The sequence below is a fragment of the Scyliorhinus torazame genome, chromosome 7 (assembly GCF_047496885.1).
Source record: "Scyliorhinus torazame isolate Kashiwa2021f chromosome 7, sScyTor2.1, whole genome shotgun sequence".
NCBI lineage: Eukaryota > Metazoa > Chordata > Chondrichthyes > Carcharhiniformes > Scyliorhinidae > Scyliorhinus > Scyliorhinus torazame.
Window position 1 is genome coordinate 93216922 of NC_092713.1, and position 22806 is coordinate 93239727.

A 22806-nucleotide genomic window follows, 5' to 3' on the forward strand; every position below is an offset into this window, starting at 1 on the left:
GGGGAACCCTGCATAGACTTAACCTGACGCGACTGGTGGAGCAGATGGAGGAGGACCTTAAGAGGTGGGATATGGTGCCGCTATCGCTGGCGGGCAGAGTGCAGGCAGTTAAAACGGTGGTCCTCCCGAGGTTTCTTTTCGTGTTTCAGTGCCTCCCCATTCTGATCACAAAGGCCTTTTTTTAAAAAATAGACAGGAGCATTACGAGCTTTGTGTGGGCAGGAAAGACCCCGAGAGTAAAGAGGGTGTTCCTGCAGCGTAGTAGGGACAGAGGGGGACTGGCGCTGCCGAGTTTGAGCGACTACTACTGGGCCGCCAATGTGTCGATGGTCTGTAAGTGGATGAGGGAGGAAGAGGGAGCAGCATGGAAGAAGCTGGAGATGGCGTCCTGTAAGGGAACGAGCCTAAAAGCGCTGGTGACGGCGCCGCTGCCGTTCTCCCCGAAAAGATACACCACAAACCCAGTGGTGGTGGCAACCTTGAGGATCTGGGGGCAGTGGAGGCGACACAGGGGAGTGACGGGTGCCTCGGTGTGGTCCCCGATAAGGAATAACCACAGGTTTGTCCCAGGGAGGATGGATGGGGGGTTCCAGTGTTGGCAGCGAACAGGAATTAGGAAGCTGAGGGACCTGTTTATAGACGGGACGTTTGCTAGTCTGGGAGCGCTAGAAGAAAAATATAAGTTGCCCCCGGGGAACGCCTTCTGGTATATGCAAGTGAGGGCATTTGCAAGGCAACAGGTGAGGGAATTTCCGCAGCTCCCGACGCAGGGGATCCAAGATAGAGTGATTTCTGGGGTATGGGTCGGAGAGGGCAAAGTGTCCGAAATATACCGGGAGATGAGGGACGAGGGGGAGGCGATGATCGAGGAGCTGAAGGGAAAATGGGAAGAAGAGCTGGGGGAAGAGATTGAGGAGGGGCTATGGGCTGATGCCCTAAGTAGGGTAAATTCCTCGTCCTCGTGTGCCAGGCTCAGCCTGATTCAATTTAAGGTTCTACATAGAGCACATATGACGGGAGCAAGACTGAGCAGGTTCTTCGGGGTGGAGGACAGGTGTGGGAGGTGCTCGGGAAGCTCGGCGAACCACACGTACATGTTCTGGTCGTGTCCGGCACTGCATGAGTTCTGCGGGGGCGTGGCAAGGGTGATTTCAAAGGTGGTGAAGGTCCGGGTCAAGCCAGGCTGGGGGTTAGCTATATTTGGGGTTGCGGAAGAGCCGGGAGTGCAGGAGGCGAAAGAGGCTGATATTTTGGCCTTTGCGTCCCTAGTAGCCCAGCGTAGGATTCTACTCATGTGGAAGGATGCGAAACCCCCAGGCGTGGAGGCCTGGATAAACGACATGGCAGGGTTCATAAGATTGGAACAAATAAAATTTGCGTTGAGAGGATCGGCTCAGGGGTTCTCCAGGCGGTGGCAACCGTTCCTTGACTATCTCGCGGAACGATAATGAAAAGATAGAAATGACAGCAGCAGCAACCCAGGGGGGAGGGAGGGCGGCGGGGGGTGGGGGGGGGGGGAGATAGAGGGGGGAGAGCACTATTTTGTGTTTTTGCTATTTGTTTTTTCTTTTTTTTTCTTTTAGTTGTTGTTAATAGTTCACTATATTATTTAAATAATGTTATTTACCAGTTAATGTATAATCCCTTGTTCAGTTGTAAAAACAGAAACATTTTTGTTTGAAAAATTTTAATAAAATATATATTTTTTAAAAAAGAATTGCCAAAGCAAATGTAACTTTTGGCAGACTTCAAACATCAGTCTAAGAACAAAGATCAGTAAGTCTGCCTACCAATCTGAATGTCAACAGGGCAATAGCCCTGCCTACTATGCTTTCTTCATGCAAGACCAGCATCATGCCGAGAAGCCCAACCACTTTCACTTAAGCTGCCTTCGGAAACTCTTGAAGATCAGATGGCAGGACATAATATCAGACACTGACGTGTTCACCTGAGCTGGCATGCCAAGTATCCATACCATATTGAAACGGTCACAACTGAGTTGGACATGTGGTCAGAATGCATGATGTTCACTTACCATAGCAAATCTGCTGCGGAGAGCCTGAGTCTGGGGTGTGTTCTAACGCTGGTCAAAGGAAAGGCTACAAGGACACTATGAAGGCTTCACTTAGGAGTTTTGATATTGACTTTGAACCCTGGGAGAAGCTCGTCCAGGCAAGCTGCATCTAGCACAACCCAATAAAAATAGGTGTGCCCTCCTTCAAAAGCAAACGCATATCAGAGGCAGTGAGAAAACGCAAGGAGAGGAAATCCCGAGTCAGCAACTGGTGCAAAACCTGATCATTGGTATCCTATCCTATTTGCAGCCGAATGTTCCCGATGCAGATCAGCTTTAGCAGTCACCTATGCACCCACTGGAACATTACACACCATCCCACATGATGGACATGATCATCTTTTAAAAAAATAAATTTAGAGTACCCAATTCTTTTTTTTTCCAATTAAGGGGAAATTTAGCATGGCCAATCCACCTAACCTGCATATCTTTTGGGTTGTGGGGGTGAAACCCACGCAGACACGGGGAGAATGTGCAAACTCCACACGGACAGTGACCCAGGGCCGGGAACGAACCCGGGTCCGCAGCGTCGTAGGCAGCAATGCTAACCACTGCGCACCATGCTGCCCCTGACATGCTGATCTTTGCCTCAAAGGGCGAACACCACTGTTGGAATTCAGCACTCTTTCCTTTTCGCATGTTGCTATTGAGGAAAAGCACGGGAATATCATTAGGAGCAGAGATACATCTACTTGCAAGTGAAAAGTACTCTATTCAGACTTGATCATCTGTGGTTTTGATCATTCTGCAAGGGTACCTTTCCTATTTGCACCAACATTGACACAATGACGCATATATTTTCCCTTTGGTTAACTGTGGGGCATTGCCTGTTGTCTATTTGGCAAATGTCCAAGGAACACATTTGAGATTTGTGGATACAGAATCACAACCTCACATTCTGTGCTGCTGTGTTGTAAAGCAAGAGACTGCAACCTGTGACAAAAAAGGGAGCTCTTCAAAGTACTTTACAAAGAATTAACAAGTCTTTGGTGGTTTCAATAAAGTGCAAGAGGTACCATCTTAATCTTGTTACCGCCTTGTCAATGTTCTTGACAATGTGCTATCTATGAAACACTCATATTACCTGAAGTGGCAAAAATGCTCCTCCACTATCCACCAAGTATATGCAAGGTAGTCTATTTTGAATAGCAATGTTCTGAGCTCTCAGCTGCTTCTTCACTGTAATTGGGTAAGCTGTCCCTCCTTTGATTGTTGCATCATTAGCAATGAACACGCACCAAACTCCATTGATTTTCCCTATTCCTAGATGAAATATAGTGTAAAGATAACAAATAATTTAGAATTAGGTAATGAGATTCAATCACAATCATTAGTCTAAATCATCCACTAGATTAATTTTAAAATTAATTTGCAATAATTAGATTCTAACAAAGGGCTAAACAAAGAGGAAATAAAATTAGCAATGGACCCAGTGCTGTTTGTTATTCAGTAATCCTGGTACAAATGCAAGTGCGTGAATGTGAATGAAAACTTAATATCCTCAGATAGTCTTCTGCTGCCCACTATCCAGGCTTACATATTACCCAAGATGAGCTACCATCGAGTTTGATGTTGAAGTTTAACCTCACTACTGCAGAGCTCAGAATTAAAACGTTTCAGTTAAGCAATCACAAGTGAATCATTTTGTTACACCCATTGAACTTGTCTGTATATGTAATACATGTTTCTGTGAGAGGACAGCACTTTTTAGTATGACCTTCAGTCTAAACCACTTTATTTTAGCGAGAGAAGCCTACTTATTGTTTCACACAGAGTACAATAGTTTCTCTCACAACGACTCTGATAGATATTGATTATTCATAGCTGAGCAAGGACACCCAGGAGTTTCTTCTCTTTAAATAGTTAGACTTTGCACTTTGATCCCAGGAACAGTCGATATGTTAGTTCAGTCCAGTTCATTCAGTTACTCATTTCCTTTTCCCATGTGTTTCTGATGTACAAGAATCTAAAATACTGCTTACAATCTAGAATATTGTTGCTTTTGGAAATATCTGGTGCTTTTTCAAAACACATATCTTGTATCGATATCACCTACTATGGATGTTTTTTGATATTTTTTTTATTGTTTATTGATTTGGTTTGAATTGTCTGAACTTTATTTTGACATTCAGATCTTTAAAATTTAGTTTCATTTTCAGCATTGTAAAAGAAATGCATTACTCTTACCATCTGTCACTAAATCGCTATCTAATTAGGGAGTCTCATAATCATAAGAAAGTATCTTAGTCCTTTGTCTATTGATGCGCAATGTCAGCAAGGATCAGTGGACAGCAAACTGAAGAGAATCGTTGAATTTTTCCTCTCTTTATTATTAAAGTGTAAAGATCAACTGTAGCACTGCCAGATTTTGGGGAATTAAGGGACGATGGAAAGGGTGGGAAAAGAGTCATTGATACAAGAAGTTCAGCCATGATCGTTTTGGAAGGTGGAGCAGCCTCACGGGGTTATAGGGCCTGCTCCTTAAGTTCTTATCCTTATCACCACCTGCCTAACATTAGTTAGTTCAGCACAGACAAAGAACTGAACGGGGAGCACCTTCCTGGTCTATAAAGCTGAACACAGCGAATAATGCCCATTAAAGCACTGGAAAAGACACAGCACTAACCTTTTCAAATGTCAATAGTTACAAGGATTACCAATAAAATAACCTCCGATTTGTCCCATCAATATTTGGTTATTTACTATTTAAATGCGGAGTGATATCATCGGGGTACTTATTTTTTTCTTTTTATTTATTTTATTTAGCCACAGATTGTTACCTTTAGGATGAGATGTTAAAATGAGCCCCATCTGTCCTGTCAAAAGGATGTAAACAATTCCACAGCTTTATTTTGAAAACCAGTGGATTTCTCCCCGGTTTTTTGCTAGTATTTGTCCCTCAACCAACATTATAAAGAAACAGGGCATCTGGTCATTTGTCACATTGTTGATTGTGGGAGCTCCCACTGAAAATTGGCTACCACGTTTCACCATTACAATTTAGAGTCATGGAGTCACACAGAAACAAGAGAGACCCTTCGGCTCATTGAGTCTGCACCAACAAAACTACATTACAATCTATACTAATCCCACCTTCCAGCGCTTGGCCCATAACCCTGAATGTTATGACATTTCAAGTGTTCATCCATGTAATTTTTAATGGTTGTGAGGTTTCCCGCCTCTATCACATTCCCAGGCAGTGCATTCCAGACAGCCATCACTCTCTGGGTGAAAAAAATGTTCCTCAATCCCATCTAAACCTCCTGTCCCTCACCTTAAAATTATGCCCCCTCGTTATTGACCCTTCAATTAAGGGGAACAGGTGCTTCCTATCCACGCTGGCCAGACCACTCATAATCTTACACACCTCAATCAGGTCCCACCTCAGACTTCTCTGTTCTAAATAAAACAGCCCCAGCCTATCCAACCTCTCATCATAGCTCAAATGCTCCAGCCCAGGCAACATTCTGTTGAATCTCCTCTGCACCGTCTTCTGCGCAATCACATCCTTCCTATATATGGAGCTATCGTGAGGCGACCAGAACTGCACTCAGTAATCCAGCTGGGTCCTAAACAAAGTTTTGTACAGCTCCCCCATAACCTCCCCGCTCTTATAACCTATGCCAGGACTGATAAAGGCATGTCCCGTACGCCTGCTTAACTACCCTATTCACCTGTCCTGCTGCCTTCAGGGATCTGTGGACAAGCACCCCATGATCCCTCTGTTCCTCTGAGTTTCCTACTGTCCTCCATTCATTGAGTACTCCCTTGGTATGTTACTCCTTCCATAGTGCATCACGTCGCACTTTACAGGGTTAAATTCCATTGGCCACTGATCTTATCAACCCATCTATATCTTCCTGCAACCTAAGACCTTCTTTCGCACTACTAACCACCCTACCAAACTTTGAGTCATCCGAAAATGTACTTAATATCCCCCTCACATTCTCACCTATATCGTTCATATATATTATTCAAACAATCAGGGACCTATCACTGATGCCTGTGGTATGTCACTGGACACTGGCCCCCTGTGACACAAACAGCCTTCTACCACCACCCTCTTGTCTCCTACCACTAAGTCAGTTTTGGATCCAATTTGCCAAGTTACCCAGGATCCCACGTGCCTTTACCTTCTTTATCAGTCTCTAATGTGGGACCTTGTCAAAGGCTTTGCTGAAATGCACATAATTACATAAATTGCACTATCCTCATCTACACACCCAATCACCTACTCAAAAGATTCAATCAAATTTGTTAGGCATGGCCTCCCTCTGACAAAGCCATGCTGTCTATCTCTGATCAAACCTTGCCTCTCTAAGTGGAGATTAATTGTCCTCGTCTGAAATTTCTCTGATAGTTTCCCTACCACTGATGTGAGACTTTCTGGTCTGTAATTCCCTTGTTTACCTCTACCACTCTTCTGCCGAACTAGTTTAAACTCCTCCCAACACCACTAACAAACCCATCCGCAAGGATGTTGCTCCCATTCTGGTTCAGGTGCAGACCGTCCTGCTTGTACGTGTCCCACCTTCCTCAGAAACGGTCCCAGTGATTCAGAAATCTAAAACCCTCCCTCCTGCACCAACGCTTGAGCCACGCATTAATCTGCCCTATTCTCCGACTTCCGTACTTACTAGCACGTGGCACCAGAGATAATCCAGAGATTACAACCTTTGAGGTCCTGCTTTTTAATTTGATTGTCTATCATGCAACACAGTTAATCTCTGTGGAACTGCAATCATAAACCCAGAAATGATTCTGCCTCAATTGCATGGTCACTCGATTCCCTCACAATATGAAGGCTCAGTAACCTCTTCAGGGCCAGAACTAAAAAATCACTATTCAACAAAAATGGTATATAATGGGTAGGGGAAAAAAAAGTTATTCTATTTATTATTCTCTATAACTGATTCACGTGACTCAAAAATAACTTAAATTTATCTGGTGCCAGAAACAGAAAAAGTTCTTCGTGGAGAAGCGATCAGACAACAAAGGGTGTCATCAAAAGGAGAAAATATTGGGACAAAAACCTGATTAAAGAGGTGGGTTTTAAAGGGTATAAGACTGAGCCAGTCGCTAACAGTAGGATAAGAGAAAGGGCACAGGCACAATAGGTCAGTGTTGGAAGAACTCAGCTGTTTTCGGAGGGTCGAGGACTGAATGCTGGTTACAGAGAGAGAAAGAGGCGAGACCATGAAATAAATTAAAAATGAGACTCAGTATTTTATCTTTGGACTGGGGCCGGGAACCAATATAACATCACCAAGGATGGAGTGATAGATGAGCTGACTTGGTGCGGAAGACCATACAGCAGCAGAATGTTGGATGAGCTTACTGGGACAGTGAGGCCAGCCAGAAGAGCATTAGGATAACTGAGCCTGGAACTGACTCTCAGAAATGAGAGTTTCAGCAGTAGATGGGCTGAGACAATGGTGGAGATTGATTCTATTTCAGAAATGGAAACCATGAAGAAGATTTGGAGTTGGGCGCTCAGCTCAAATTCAACTAGGATGGCAAAACTCAGTCTTTTTTAACCCAAGATCATAGCTGGTGGGGGGGTAAAGGGGGAGGAATCGGTAGCAAGATTGTAGAGCTTGTGGTAAGGGGCTGAGACCATGACCTCCATCTTCCCAATGTTTAACTGGTGGAAATTATGACTTATCTAGGGTTGGTTGCTGGACCAGTGATCTGATCCAAGCGACTTTGAAGGGCTCAGAGGGGTGACGAAGAGGATAAGCTGTCAGCAGCGTACATGCAAAACAAGACTCCATTTTGATAGTGTGCAACATGTGCACGAGGAAGAAGAAGGGATTCTGGATAGATCTTTGCGGGACTTTGTGTAATAGTGCAGGGGCAGGAAGAGAAGCCATCGCTGGAGGTGTTTGGCTGTGGTTTGATAGGTAGGAGTAAAATCAGGCAAGAGCAGTATAACAGAGGAAAGGCATTGGAGGAGGATGGTATGTTCAAATGTGCAGAGAGGTCAAGAAGACAAAAAGGATAGCGCAAAATGGTCACATTCACATGGGTTTCCTACAACAGTGACTACACTTCTGAAGAATTTAATTGACTGTAAAGCACTTGGGGGCATATTGAAGTTATGAATAAAAGTTTACAAATACAAATCCGACTTCTTGTCCTTTTTTTTGGATGTTGTTAGTTCAGGGATATAGCAAAGGCAGGAAGCTGACTGGCGAGATTCACACATGGAGTTGCAGGAAAGATGGGCACATATTTGGGGCACAGCAATACAATCAAGAACTTTGGAGGGTTACAGATGATATCATAGTTTGCCAGGCCAGAGGCTGTGAAGGTGGGCTTTTTGAGGAGGGGGGGCTGATAGCAGCTGTTTTGAAAAACTGGAGAGGGTATCTGTGAAGAGGGAATTTACAATGTCAGTTAGCATGATAACCTGGAGGGAAATTAGGTGATCAGCAGAATTATGCAAACCGGGTCAATGAAGAAAAACAAAGAGAACAAAGAACAAAGAAAATACAGCGCAGGATCAGGCCCTTCAGCCCTCCAAGCCTGTGCCGATCACAATGCCCTAACTAAAAAAAAACCTTCTTACCCTTATTCGATCTATATCCCTCTATTTCCTCCCTATTCATGTATCCATCCAGATGCCCCTTAAATGTTGCTATTGTGCCGACTTCCACCACATCTTCTGGCAGGGCGTTCCAGGCACCCACCACTCTCTGCGTGAAAAACTTACCCCGCACATTTCCCTTAAAATTTCCCCCTCTCAACTTGAACCTGTGACCCCTTTTAATTGACACTTCCACCCTTGGAAAAAAACCTCTGACTATCCACCCTGTCTATGCCTCTCATAATTGTGTGGACCTCTATAAGGTCTCCCCTCAGCCTCTGTCTTTCCAGTGAAAACAATCCTAGTTTATTCAACCTCTTCTCATAGCCTACACCCTCAAGACCAGGAAACATCCTGGTGAACCTTCTTTGCACTCTCTCCAAAGCTTCCACGCCCTTCCGATAATGTGGTGACCAGAACTGCACACAATACTCCAAATGTGACCTAACCAAGGTTTTATATAGCTGCAACATGATTTCCCAACTGTTATACTCAATGCCCCCTCTGATGAATGCAAGCATGCCATATGCCTTTGTGATCGCCTTGGCCACCTGTGTTGCCAGTTTTAGGAAACTGTGGACCTGCACGCCCAGATCCCTCTGTATGTTAATGTTCCCAAGGGTTCTGCCATTTACAGTATAATTCATACCTAGATTTGATTGTCCAAAATGCATCACCTCGCATTTGTCCGGATTAAACACCATCTGCCATTTCTGTGCCCAAGTCTCCAATCTATCTATATCCTGTTGTATCCTCTGACAATTCTCGGCACTATCAGCAACTACACAAATATCCATCTCATCCAGAAAATTACTAATCAGACCATCCACATTTTCCTCAGGCAGCACAGTAGCACAGTGGTTCGCAGATGGTTCGCAGCTCCAGGGTCCTAGGTTCGATTCCTGGCTTGGGTCACTGTCTGTGCGGAGTCTGCACGTTCTCCCTGTGTCTGCGTGGGATTCCTAAGGGTGCTCTGGTTTCCTCCCACAGTCCAAAGATGTGCAGGTTAGGTGGATTGGCCATGATAAATTGTCCAAAAAGCTTAGGTGGGGTTACTGGGATAGGGTGGAGGCGTGGGCTTAAGTGGGGTGCTCTTTCCAAGAGCCAGTGTAGACTTGATGGGCCGAATGGCCTCCTTCGGCACTGTAAATTCTATGATTTCTCCAAATCATTTTTTATACTACAAACAACAGAGGTCCGAGCACTGATCCCTATGGAACACCACTAACTACAGATCTTATTCAGAAAAACACACTTCCACCGCTTTTCTCTGTCTTCTATAACCAAGCCAGTTCTGTATCTATCTAACCCGCCCATCCTGAATCCCATGTGATTTTTGTTTTTGTACCAGTCTGCCATGTGGGGCCTTGTCAAACGCCTTACTAAAATCCATGTAAACTACATCCACACCCCTTCCCTCATCAATTTTCTTTGTCACCTCTTCAAAAACCTCAATCAAGTTGGTGAGAAAGACGTTCCCGGTACAAACCCATGCTGCCTATCACGAACTAGTCCATTTAATAATTAATTTTAATAATCTTTATTGTCACAAGTAGGCTTACATTAACACTGCAATTAAGTTCCTGTGAAAAGCCCCTAGTCGCCACATTCCAGCGCATGTTCGGGTACACAGAGGGAGAATTCAGAATGTCCAAATTACCTAACAGCACGTCTTTCGGGACTTGTGGGAGGAAACCGGAGCACCTGGCGAAAACCCACACAGACACAGGGAGAACATGCAGACACCGCTCAGACAGTGACCCAAGCTGGGAATCGAACCTGGGATGCTGGTGCTGTGAAGCAACAGTGCTAACCACTGTGCTACTGTGCCACATTCCCCACCACTGATGTCAGGCTCACCGGCCTATAATTTGCTGGATTGTCCCTGCTTCCTTTCTTAAATAAGGAAATAACATTGGCTATTCTCCAGTCCTCTGGAACCTCCCCTGTGGTCAAAGAGAATGTGAAGATATCTGTAAAGGCCCCGGCTATTTCTCCCCTTGCCTCACGCAGTAACCTGAGATAGATTCCATCCAGCCCCAGGGACTTGTCTACCTTAATGCAATTTAGAATACTCAACACTTCCTCCTTTGATATATTGACATTCTCAAGAGAGTTTGCACACCTATCCCTAACCTCAACATCCATCATGTCCTTCTCCCTGGTGAATACCGATACAAAGTACTCATTAAGGATCTCACCCACTTCCTGTGGTTCCACACATAACCTCCCTCCATTGTCCTTAAGTGGGTCTACTCTTTCTCTTGCTACCCTCTTGCCCCTAATATATGCTTTGGGATTCTCCTTGACCATGTTTGCTAAAGACATTTCATGGCCCCTTTTAGCCCTCTTAATTCCACGTTTATGTTCCTTCCTTCTTTCACTGTACCCCTTAAGGTCTTCGTCAGTTTTTAAATGCCTAGACCTATTGTATGCTTCCTTGTTCTTTTTGATTAAGCTGACAATTTCCCTGGTCATCCATGGTTCCCGAATCCTGAAATTTCGATCCTTCATTTTTGCGGGGACATGCCTGTCCTGCATTTCAATTGTTAAAAGGCCTTTATAAGCCTCCGACATGTCAGAAGTGGATTTGCCCTCAAATAACCGCTCCCAATCCACATTCCCCAGTTGTCTAATTTGGATGTAATTGGCACTCGCCCAATTAAGCACCGTCACCCGCGGGTCATTCTTGTCCTTATCCATGACTACTCAAAATCTTATGGAATGATGGTCGCTAAGGCCAAAATGTTACCGCACTGAAACATCAATCACCTGGTCTGGCTCATTCCTCCATACCAAGTCTAGTATGGCCCTGTCCCTGGTTAGATTTTCAACATACAAAAAGCCTACCTGGACACATCTAACAAATTGATCTCCATCCAAGCCACTGGCTGTAAGGGATTCCCAGTCAATATGGGGGAAGTTAAAATCACCCATCACAACTACCTTGCCTTTTTCACAGCTTTTCAGTATCTGACTATAAAGTTGCTCCTCAGTCTCCTGCGGGCTGTTGGGAGGTCTATAGTACACTCCCAACCGTGTGATTTCACTCTTCTTATTCCTGAGTTCCACCCATAATGCCTCATTACAAGATCCCTCCAATGTGTCCTCCCTCAACACAGCTGTGATCTGCTCCCTAATCAGCAATGCAACTCCCCCACCTTTTTTGTGTCCCCTTCTGTCCCATCTAAAGCAACGATATCCTGAAACGTTAGGCTGCAAGTCCTGACCCTCCTTTAACCATGTCTCTGTAATTGCAATTACATCATTGTTCCAGGCAGTAATCCAGGCTCTCAGTTCATCTGCCTTACCTGTTATACTTCTTGCATTGAAGCAAACGCACTCCAGACCTACAGTCCCACTGAGCCCTGCTGCTTCCCTCTGCGTGCTCTTACTCTGCGCTATGTTTATCACAGTCTCACTTTTTTCCGCAGTCTCTATACTTACTGGCCTGCTGGTCCAGTTCCCACCCCCCTGCTCCACTAGTTTAAATGCTCCCAAACAGCACTAGCAAACATCCCGCCCAGGATATTATGCCCCTCCAGTTCAGGTGCAACCTGTCCTTCTTGTATAGGTACCACCTTTCCCGGAAGACAACCCAGCAATCCATATATCTACACCAGGGGCGGGATTCTCCGACCATCTGCTGGGTCGGAGAATCACCGTGGGGTGGCGTGAATCCCGCACCCGCCGGCTGCCGAATTCTCCGGCGCCGGAGATTTGGCGGGGGCGAGAATCGCGCCGCACCAGTCGGCGGGCTCCCCTCGGCGATTCCCCGGCCCGCGATGGGCCGAAGTCCCGTCCGTTCTATGCAAGTCCCGCCGGCGTAAATTGGAGTTGGTCCCTTACCGGCGGGACCTGGCGGCGCGGGCAGGCTCCGGGGTTCTCGGAGGGGCGCGGGGCGATCTGGCCCCGGGGGGGTGCCCCCACGGTGGCCTGGCCCGTGATCGGGGCCCACCGATTCACGGGCGGGCCTGTGCCGTGGGGGCACTCTATTCCTACGCGGCGGCCGTGTAAGCCTCCGCGATGGTCAGCGTGAAGGAGAAAACCCCCTGCGCATGCGCGGGGATGACGTCAGCAGCCACTGACGCTCCCGCGCCTGCGCGGACCCATGCCGGCCGGCAGAGTCCCTTCGGCCCCAGCTGGCGCAGCGCCAAAGGCCTTCAACGCCAGCCGTAGGGGCGCAAACCACTCCGGGGCGGGCCTAGCCCCTGAAGGTGAGGAGGATTCCGCACCTTTGGGGCGGCCTGACGCCGGAGTGGTTCACGCCACTCCGTCCCGCCGGGACCCACCGCCCCGCCGGGTATGGGAGAATCCCGCCCCAGCTCTTTAGCCACGTGTTCAACTGTACTATCTCCCTGTTCCAAGCCTCACCAGCATGTAGCACAGGGAGTAATCCTGAGATTACTATCCTTGAGGTGTGTTCATGGACAAAATAAGCTCAGAGATGGTGTAAATAGAGACAGGAAAGAAACTAGAGAAATGCATAGATTCAGGTTTGGGGCAGCTTGGGGAGATTTGGATGAAAGGTCCCACATTTCTCGGGACAGGAAATTAAAGATGGGAGATGAGGTAGTAGTTGAGCTGATCGACAGCTGCTGGAGCGTCGCGGTGAATACAGCACCAAAGACTACACAGTTAACTAAAAATAAAGTTATAAGTGACACACAACCAAAAACAGTGATTTGGTGCTAATCTCTAATGCACGCATGAGAGTAAATACTATTTCTCAAATCAACATAAAATAACTGGTGCATATTATTCATATATGATAGATGTGATGTATTTTGATTTTCAAAAGGCCTTCGATAAAGTGCCCCATAATAGACTGATGAATAAGATCCGTGAATGGGAGTCAGTGAGCAAGTGGCAGAATGGATTACTACTTGACTTCCAGACCTAAAGCAGAGTGGCAGTGGTAATTATTCAAAGAGGCAGAAGGTGGGAAGTGGTGTTTCACAAGGATCACTGCTGTTCAAAATGTTCCTTAATTATTTGAACTTTCAGTGGGGGGTGGGGGTGGATTGGTATTTTGTGAAAAGTGTTTGTTTGTGTCTTTGGTAACTTCTGTATAAAATGTTAATAAAAATAATTCCCCCCCCCCCAAAATGATTTAGTCTTTGGAATCCAAAGCGTAATTCCTAAATTTGCAAATACCACCAATTTACAAATTTACAATTTACATAAACTAACAGAACAGGAAAATAATTGACAAATGAAGTTAAACACTGGTAAATGTGAGGTAGCACATTTTGGGTGGGAAGAATACTTGGAAGACGCAAGTCTAGGTGGGGTAGAGGAGCAAAGGGATCGAGGAACACAATACATCTATCACTAAAAGTTAATCAATGGTTGACAAGTCCATAAAAATGCAAAGCAAGCACTGGACTTTATTGCTAGATGCATAGAATTGAAAAGTAGGGAAGAAATGCTAAGCCTGTAGTGGGCCTTGGGTAGACCACACATAGAGGGTCATGGACAGTTCTGGCCACCATATTAAAAAAAGGATATGTAAAGGCACTGGAGGTGGTGCAAAGAATATTTATATGGATAATACCAGAAATGCATGGATATAAATATTTCTTCTCTCCTGAAAAAATACTGAGGCATGATCTAACAAATGTCATTAAAATTATTAAAAATTTGATAAGAGTAGAGAGAAAATGTTTCCTCTTGTGGGAAGAGATAACTAGAGGCCATCAACTAAGATGGTCACCAACAAATCCAATAGGGAATTCCAAATAAACTTCTTCACCCACAGTGGTAAGAATGCAGAACTTGGTGTCACTGGAAGTGGTTGAAGCGAATAGATGCATTTAAGGGAAGCTCAACAAGGCTATGAAGGCGAAGGGGATAGATGGTTACAAATGTAGATTTAGAGAATAAAAGATGTGAGGAGGATGACTGGAGTATAAGCACTGACATGGACTGGTTGGGCCAAACAGCCTGCTTTTGTGCCGATATAATATCCTATGTAATAGTGGCAAAATAAATTAAGGACTCGACCAGAAATCAGCAATTTCAAATGTTACAGATGGAAAAAGTAATGTTGTTTTAAAATCCCAGGACAAAAAATAAGAGAATTTCAGACTAATATTTACAGTATTTTTTGAAATAAAGTAGACCTGTACATTAATACCAGTTAAGCAGCCTGCAGCAGGAATATCTCCATATGGCATTCCAAAACCAGCAAAGGGAGACAACTCCAAGGTCTCCTCTTTGTCCAGAAGCAACTGCAAACGCTCTCGGACCAGCAGTTTTTTATTCCTCTGGGTGTGCCTCAAAATTGCTTTTTCACCTCCACCCTTTATCACCTGCTCCATCAGCTCCAAATACCTGTTTCAAGAAACAAATAAATGATACAGGAATTCCGTCAAAATTTCTTACATCAGACTAGATGCTTGTTGCTAGAGGGAAATTCAGGTAAACGTTACAGATACTCATGTCATGCCTTTTGAGAAGGGATAATGGTTATCTGAAGTATTTCACCAGGTCTCCCTCATTACAAATAATTTTTAACATTTGAATTAAGGGCGCAATCTATCGGCCTCACCTCGTCCGACTCAGGACGTGATGAGGCTGGTAAATCTCGCGAGCGTCCCATTGCAAGATTCACCGGCCTCATTGCGCCTCGCGATCTGGATCCCGCCCATTGCGTCAGGACCCAGATTTGCATATTCAAGTGAACGGTTAGTCTCACTTGAATATGTCTACACCGGATCTACCCAGCACCCGGGACCTAACACCCTCGCCTCAGAGACCCCGAGTGGGCGGCGTTTAGCACTGGTTTCCACAAATGCAGACCAGGTGTACCAGCAATTTGGGGAACCCCTCAGGCAATCATGTGCCTCTGGGTGGTCGGGCTCTGGGCAGGGAGGTACCCTGACACCCCGATGCCATCCTGGCACTGTCTGCTGGCAGTGCCACCTGGGCAGGCTGGCAGTGCCTGGGTGCCCAGGTGGTACTGCTAGGCTGGCAGGGGCACTGCTAGGGTGCCAAGTTGGCCATGCCAATATGCCCAGGTGGCATTGTGCGAGGGGTCGGGCCAGGGGTACCCTGCCCTTATGAGGTGGGGTGAGGGGGCTCAATTACTCCTTATTGGTGAGTTGCGCATTGGGAGGGTGGGGGGTACAGAGGCCGCCGATCTCTTCCTGCACTGAGTTCCTCTCGCCAGTGCAGGAAACGGGACGTTCCTCGCTGAGGCCCAGAATTGAAACAGAGCCCTGTTTAATTGCCACTGCCAGCACCGGGAAACGCCCAGCTGGACGCATTTTACACGGGACTCTGTTTCAGTTAAATTTCGCCCGACATTAAAACTTTGAACCAGAAAATGGCCTAGGCAGATGATGAAGAATACGAGAAGAATGAAACATTTTTGGATTATGAAATTAATAATTTTATCTTAAATGAAATGCATACCCTTCTGCTGGGAAGGCAAAGTAACATAAAGACCCAAGTGGGTTGGGGCAGCACGGTGCCGCAGGATTTCGCCCCCACAACCCAAAGATGTGCAGGGTAGGTGGATTGGCCACGCTGAATTACCCCTTAATTGGAAAAAACGAATTGGGTACTCTAAATTTATATTTTAAAAAAGACCCAAGTGGATCCTTAAATACTGCACAGGAGCAGAAATTGTCAAAAGAGCATCTGAATATCATGAAATCCTCACATCATAGGAAGTTTGTCCCTGGTGTGATTTTCCTTACTCCCCTCCCAGCAATAATATGGCCCAAAGCCAGCGTGCCTCAGTAATACTATCTGGACAGTTACGGAATAGTTTCAGTAAAAGTATGTTGTTTGGCTGGAGGCCTCTTAATAGTCACAATGGAGAAATAAACAACTGAAAATTAACTAAGATTCTTTGCAAGTGCACAGAAAACCTATCTTTCTAAAATTAAATTACATGCAATATTATTAAATTTTAAAATCAACTTTAGAAGCTAATTTTTTGAACGTCAGTGTACTCGTTTTTAAAAATTCATTTACGGGATGTGGGCATCACTGGTTAGGCCAGCATTTATTGCCCATCCCTAGTTGCCCTTCAGAAGGTGGTGATGAGTTGCCTTCTTGAACTGCTGCAGTCCTCGAGATGTAGGTCTACCCACTGTGCTATTAGGGAGGGAGTTCCAGGATGTTGCCCCAGCGACAGTTAAGGAGCGGTGATATATTTTCAAGTCAGGGTGGTGAGTGACTTGGAGGGGAACGTCCAGGTGGTGGGGTTCCCAGGTATCTGCTGCTCTTGTCATTCTAGATGGTAGTGGGCGTGGGTTTGGAAGGTGATGTCTAAGGAACTTTGGTGATTTACTGCAGTGCATCTTGTAGATGGTACACATGGCTGTCACTGTTTGTCGGTGGTGGAGGGTTTGAAAGTTTGTGGAAGGGAGAGCAATCAAGTGGACTGCTTTATCCCTGATGTTGTTGAGCTTCGTGAGTGTTGTGTGAGCTGCACTCATCCAGGAAAGTAGAGAATATTCCATTACTTGTGCCATGTAGATTGTGGACAGGCTTTGGTGGGGGTCAGGTAAGTTACTCGCCATAGAATTCCTAGCCTTTGACCTGCCCTGGTAACCACAGTATTAATGTGACTAGTCCAGTTCAGTTTCAGATCAATGGTAACCCCCGGGATGTTGATTGTGGGATATTCAGCGTTGGTAATGCCATTGAATGTCAAGGGATGGTGGTTAGATTCTCTGTTGTAGGAGATGGTCATTGTCTGGCACTTGTGTGGCGCGAATGTAACTTGCCATTGTCAGCCCAAGCCTGGATATTGTCCAGGTCTTGCTGCATTTGGACATGGACTGCTTCATTATCTGAGGAGTCGCAAATGATGCTGAATATTTTACAGATGCACCATAGAAAGCATCCTATCAGGCTGCATCACAGCCTGGTATGGCAACTGCTCGGCCCAGGACCGCAAGAAACTTCAGAGAGTCGTGAACACCGCCCAGTCCAACACATGAACATGCCTCCCATCCATTGACTCCATCTACACCTCCCGCTGCCTGGGGAAAGCGGGCAGTATAATCAAAGATCCCTCCCACCCGGCTTACTCACTCTTCCAACTTCTTCCATCGGGCAGGAGATACAGAAGTCTGAGAACACGAACAGACTCAAAAACAGCTTCTTCCCACTGACACCAGACTCCTAAATGACCCTCTTATGGACTGATTTCATTAACACTACACCCTGCATGCTTCATCCGATGCCAGTGCTTATGTAGTTACATTGTATATGTTGTGTTGCCCTATTATGTATTTTCTTTTATTCCCTTTTCTTCTCATGTACTTAATGATCTGTTGAGCTGCTCGCAGAAAAATACTTTTCACTGTACCTCGGTACACGTGACAATAAACAAATTCAATCCAATCCAATCCAATATTGTGCAGTCATCTGCAAATATCCTCACTTCTGGCCTTATGATGAAAGGGAGGTCATTGATGAAGCAGCTGAAGATGTTGGGCCTAGGACACTACCCTGAGGAATTCTTGCAGTGATGGCCTGGAGCGGAGATGATTGCCCTCCAACCACCACAACCATCTTCCTTTGTGCCAGGTATGACTCCAACCAGCAGAGGGTTTCCCCCCGATTCCCATTGACTCCAGTTTAGCTAGGGCTCCTTGATGCCATACTCCGTCAAATGCTGCCTTGATGTCAAGGGCAGTAACTCTCACCTCACCTCTGGCATTCAGTTTGTTTGTTCATGTTTGAACCAAGGCCGTAATGAGGTCAGGAGCTGAGTGACCCTGGCAGAACCCAAACTGAACATCTGTGATCAGGTTATTGCTGAGTAAGTGTCACTTGATAGCACTGTTGATGACTCCTTCCATCACTTTGCTGATGATGGAGAGTAGACTGATAGGACGGTAGTTGGCTGGGTTGGATTTGTCCTGTTTTTCGTGTACAGGACACACCTGGGCAATTTTTCACATTGCCGGGTAGATGCCAGTGTTGTAGCTGTACTGGAACAGCTTGGCTAGGATGCGGCAAGTTCTGGAGCACAGGTCTTCAGTACTATTGCCGGGATATTGTCAGGGCCCATAGCCTTTGCAGCATCCAGTGCCTTCAGCTGCTTCTTGATATCACTTAGAGTGAATCGTATTAGCTGAAGGCTGACATCTGTGATGTTGGAGAGCTCCGGAGGAGACCGAGATGGATCATCCACTCGGCACTTCTGGCTGGAGATTGTTGCGAATGCCTCAGCCTCATCTTTTGCACATATGTGCTGGGCTCCTCTATCATTGAGGATGGGGATATTTGTGGAGCCTCCCCCTCCAGTGAGTTGTTTAATTGTCCACCAACATTCACGGCTGGATATGGCAGGACTACAGAGCTTAGACCTGATGCGTTTGTTGTGGAATCGCTTAGCTCTGTCTATTACTTACAGTTTATGCTGTTTGGTACGTACGTAGTCCTGTGTTGAAGCTTCACCAGGTCGGCACCTCGTTTATCGGCATGCCTAATGTTGCTCCTGGCATGCTCTTCTGCACTCTTCATTGAACCAGGGTTGATCTCCTGGTTTGGTTGTAATGGTAGAGTGGGGGACAGGCCAAGCCATTAAGTTGCAGATTGTGGTTGAATACAGTTCTGCTGCTGATGGCTCACAGTGCCTCATGGGTGCCCAGTCTTGAGTTGCTAGATCTGTTTGAAATCTATCCCATTTAACACGGTGGTATTTGCCACACAGCACGATGGAGGGTATCCTCAATATGAAGACGGGACTTTGTCTCCACAAGGACTGTGGTTGTCACTAGGGTTGTCACTTCTACCGATACTGTCATGGACAGATGCATCTGCGGCAGGCAGATTGGTGAGGATGAGGTCAAATATGCTGGTTCCTTTTGCTGGTTCCCTCACCACATGCTGCAGTCCCAGTCTAGCAGCTATGTCCTTCAGGACCCGGTCAGCTCAGTCTGCAGTGGTACTACCGAGTCACTCTTGGTGATAGATATTGAAGTCCCCCACCCTCCATGCTTCCTCTAAGTGGTATTCAACATGGAGGTGTACTGATTCATCAGCTGATGATGGCCAGTACGTGGTAATCAGCAGGTTTCCTTGCCCGTGTTTAACCTGAAGCCATGAAACTTCACGGGGTCCAGAGTCAATGTTGGGGACTCCAAGGGCAACTCCCTCCCGACTGTATACCACTGTGCCGCCGCCTCTGCTGGGCCTTTCCTGCCAGTGAGACAGGACATACCCAGGAATGGTGATCGTGCTGCCTGGGACATTGTCTGGAAGGTATGATTCTGTAAGTATAACTATGTCAGGCTGTTGTTTAACTAGTCGGTGGGATAGCTCTCCAAACATTGGCACAAGCCCCCAGATGTTAGTAAGGGGGACTTTGCAGGGTCGGCAGGGCTGGGTTTGCCATTGTCGTTTCCGGTGCCTGGCCCAGTGCCGGGTGGTCCGTCCGTTTTCATTCGTTTTTTGTGTTTTCGCAGCGGTTGAATGGCTTGCTAAGCCATTCCAGAGGGCATTTAAGAGTCAACTACATTGCTGTGGGTCTGGAGTCCCATGTAGGCCACACCAGGTAAGGGTGGCAGATTTTCTTCCCTAAAGCAGTGTTTTTCAAAGTGGGGGTCGCAACCCACGGGTGGGTCGCAGGATGATGTAAAATGGGTCGGCAAAGGGTCTGCAAAAATGATCCTTGAGGATCGCCTGACCTTGTTTCCCATTTTCTCCCTGGGCAAATTCTTGCTGCAGTACAGTGTTTGACCACATGAGGCTGATGTACAGGCCGGTGCCGTGGATTTTCTGCCTCCCTGGGTCACTATTACAGTCACCGCCACCGACACAGCCTCCAGCAGCCATTCCAGTTTCGGCAGCAGCTATTAGCCAGGTTAGTCAGCACCTGCAGCTGAAGAGTTTAAAAGAAAAAAAATCAATTATCTTTAAATTTATTTCCTGCAGATACTCCCGCTGCACAGAGTTAGTTTCCAGCAGTGCTTCGCGCTCTTTTTTTCCAGGCCTGCAGCTCCCACCCAAAACCAAATGACTGCTGACTGGAATATGTTTCCACAAGTACCCCAGTCAGTAACTCCTAGCCGGAGTACTCCACGGTAGCACAGTAGGCAGTGGGTAGCACTGTTGCTTCACAGCTCCAGGGTCCCAGGTTCGATTCCCGGCTTGGGTCATTGTCTGTGTGGAGTTTGCACGTTTTCCCTGCGTTTGCGTGGGTTTCCTCCGGGTGCTCCGGTTTCCTTCCACAAGTCCCGAGAGGCGTGCTTGTTAGGTAATTTGGATATTCTGAATTCTCCCTCCGTGTACCCGAGCAGGCGCCGGGATGTGGTAACGAGGGGCTTTTCACAGTAATTTCATTGCAGTGTTAATGTAAACCTACTTGTGACAATAAAGATTGTCTAAAATCTAATCCCTTATTCAGAATCTAGCAGATGGATCCTGTGGGATCTCCCCACCTTTCAATTGGTCCATTGTCACAAAGTTGATTTGTGTTTGCCCCATTCTGAACTTGGCTCTGGGGCGACGGGTGTGGGTTTGGGAACTCCATTCATCCCAGTCAGGGGAGAAATGCATCTGTTCAAGTACCGCTCATAGGAAGAACAGAGTCATGAGCACACAAAGAACCCGTTCAGGGTTAACTTTCTGATTTGGATGTGGGTTAACTTTCTGATTTGGATGTATGTTTAACATCAGTATGTTAATGTTACCATTGTCAATTAATTTTGACTTCCTGTTACCATTAACATTGTCAGTGTTGGTTCAATTTCTGCGACAGTTAATCTTGTTGATGTCTGTTAAGTTTCAATTACTATTAACCTTTTCAATCGGATCAATGTTTAAAGTTGTGCTGTGTGTGCATAAGGGATTTGATGTGAATTTAAAATGGGGAGCTACTTTCTGCTCACTTTCTGAGATCAGTCCCTCTCTCAGTGAGACTTTACGATCAATGGTGAGTCTCTTTCCTTCCCCATTAGCCCAAAATCCAGGCGTGTTTCCAAGAATTTCCTTATTTCCCCTTCAAACACCGCAGGAGTCTGCGATCAAAAGTCTTGCACACTGTTCTGTGCAGAGATTTTTATTACAAGTTATTTAGATCTCCAAATAACAACAAAAAATAAAAAATATATTTTCATTTACAATTTTTTACATAATGCAGAAGTGTCAACAATGACTACGATGTTTTAAAAAGTAACTATGGAGAATCTATTGTGGGTCGTGAGAAGCAGCCATTTTGTAAAAATAGGTCACCGGGAACAAATTTTAAAAACACTGCCCTAAAGGACATTAGTGAACCAGATAGGTTTTTACAACAATCGACAGTGGTCATCATTAGACTTTAATTCCAGGTACCTTATTGAGTTTTTAAAATTCCATCACCTGCCGTGGTGGGATTCGAACCCAGGTCCCCAGATCATTATCCTGGGTCTCTAGCACCACTACCACTATGCCGCCACCACCTCCCCTGGTGATAGTACTTTGCCTAACACTCCTAATGTTATTAAACCTTTGACTAACTGAGCCAAAGTATATCTAATAGTTTTATAATAAACCCTTCTAATTTTAAGTTTATTCATTGCCTATTATTTCTCTAGGTGGTATTACAATAAATGTTTTAAGTGTTAATGATATGACAATTGTGTGGCACAATTGCTGCCATTTTATGGCATTTTACATTACTGTCTGCTTGTGCAATCTTTTTGTATTCACCCGTAATTGAAACATGTAAGGGTTTAACATAAGTGAACAAAATGAAAAAGTAGTTTTCACAACATGATTAAATTTATCAACTGAATTGCTTTTGATGTCTTTTAATTATTCAATACTAGTTTTTACATGATGTTCAAGGCCTCTCCCAAAGTCTAGGCTTGGATTGGATACTTTTACCCTGAGCTCTGTTAATTAAATCTGTTAATTGAATCTGGATAGTGCATCTGAATATGTGGCATGTACTCAATTTCACATGATGAATCAATGTTGCTCAATGAACTATATTGCCGGAAAACGTTTTTTTAGTTCTTAGTGCGATTTGTCCAAGGACATATTAAAACATTTTGTTTGAAAAGAAAAGTTACATTTACCTGTGCACGAATAAAAAACATATTCTAACGATGTCTCTGCCATAAATTTTGTCTTGTGTTCTGTAAACTTCAAAAAGTGCATAAACTTGGGGAAGTAATTTTTTCTC

At 45.5% G+C, this 22806-nt stretch overlaps 1 protein-coding gene across 2 annotated transcripts in view; it reads right to left on the reverse strand.

Annotated features, from left to right (window-relative positions):
* Positions 1-22806, reverse strand: part of LOC140426380 (methylcrotonoyl-CoA carboxylase beta chain, mitochondrial) — a 98708-nt gene that overhangs the window by 69058 nt on the left and 6844 nt on the right. For both annotated transcript variants that reach the window (XM_072511067.1, XM_072511066.1), the window contains exons 3-4: positions 14803-14999; positions 3159-3337 (exon numbers count right to left, since the gene is read on the reverse strand). In XM_072511067.1, the coding sequence (XP_072367168.1) occupies positions 3159-3337; positions 14803-14999 (376 nt within the window). The remainder of the gene's footprint in view (positions 1-3158; positions 3338-14802; positions 15000-22806) is intronic.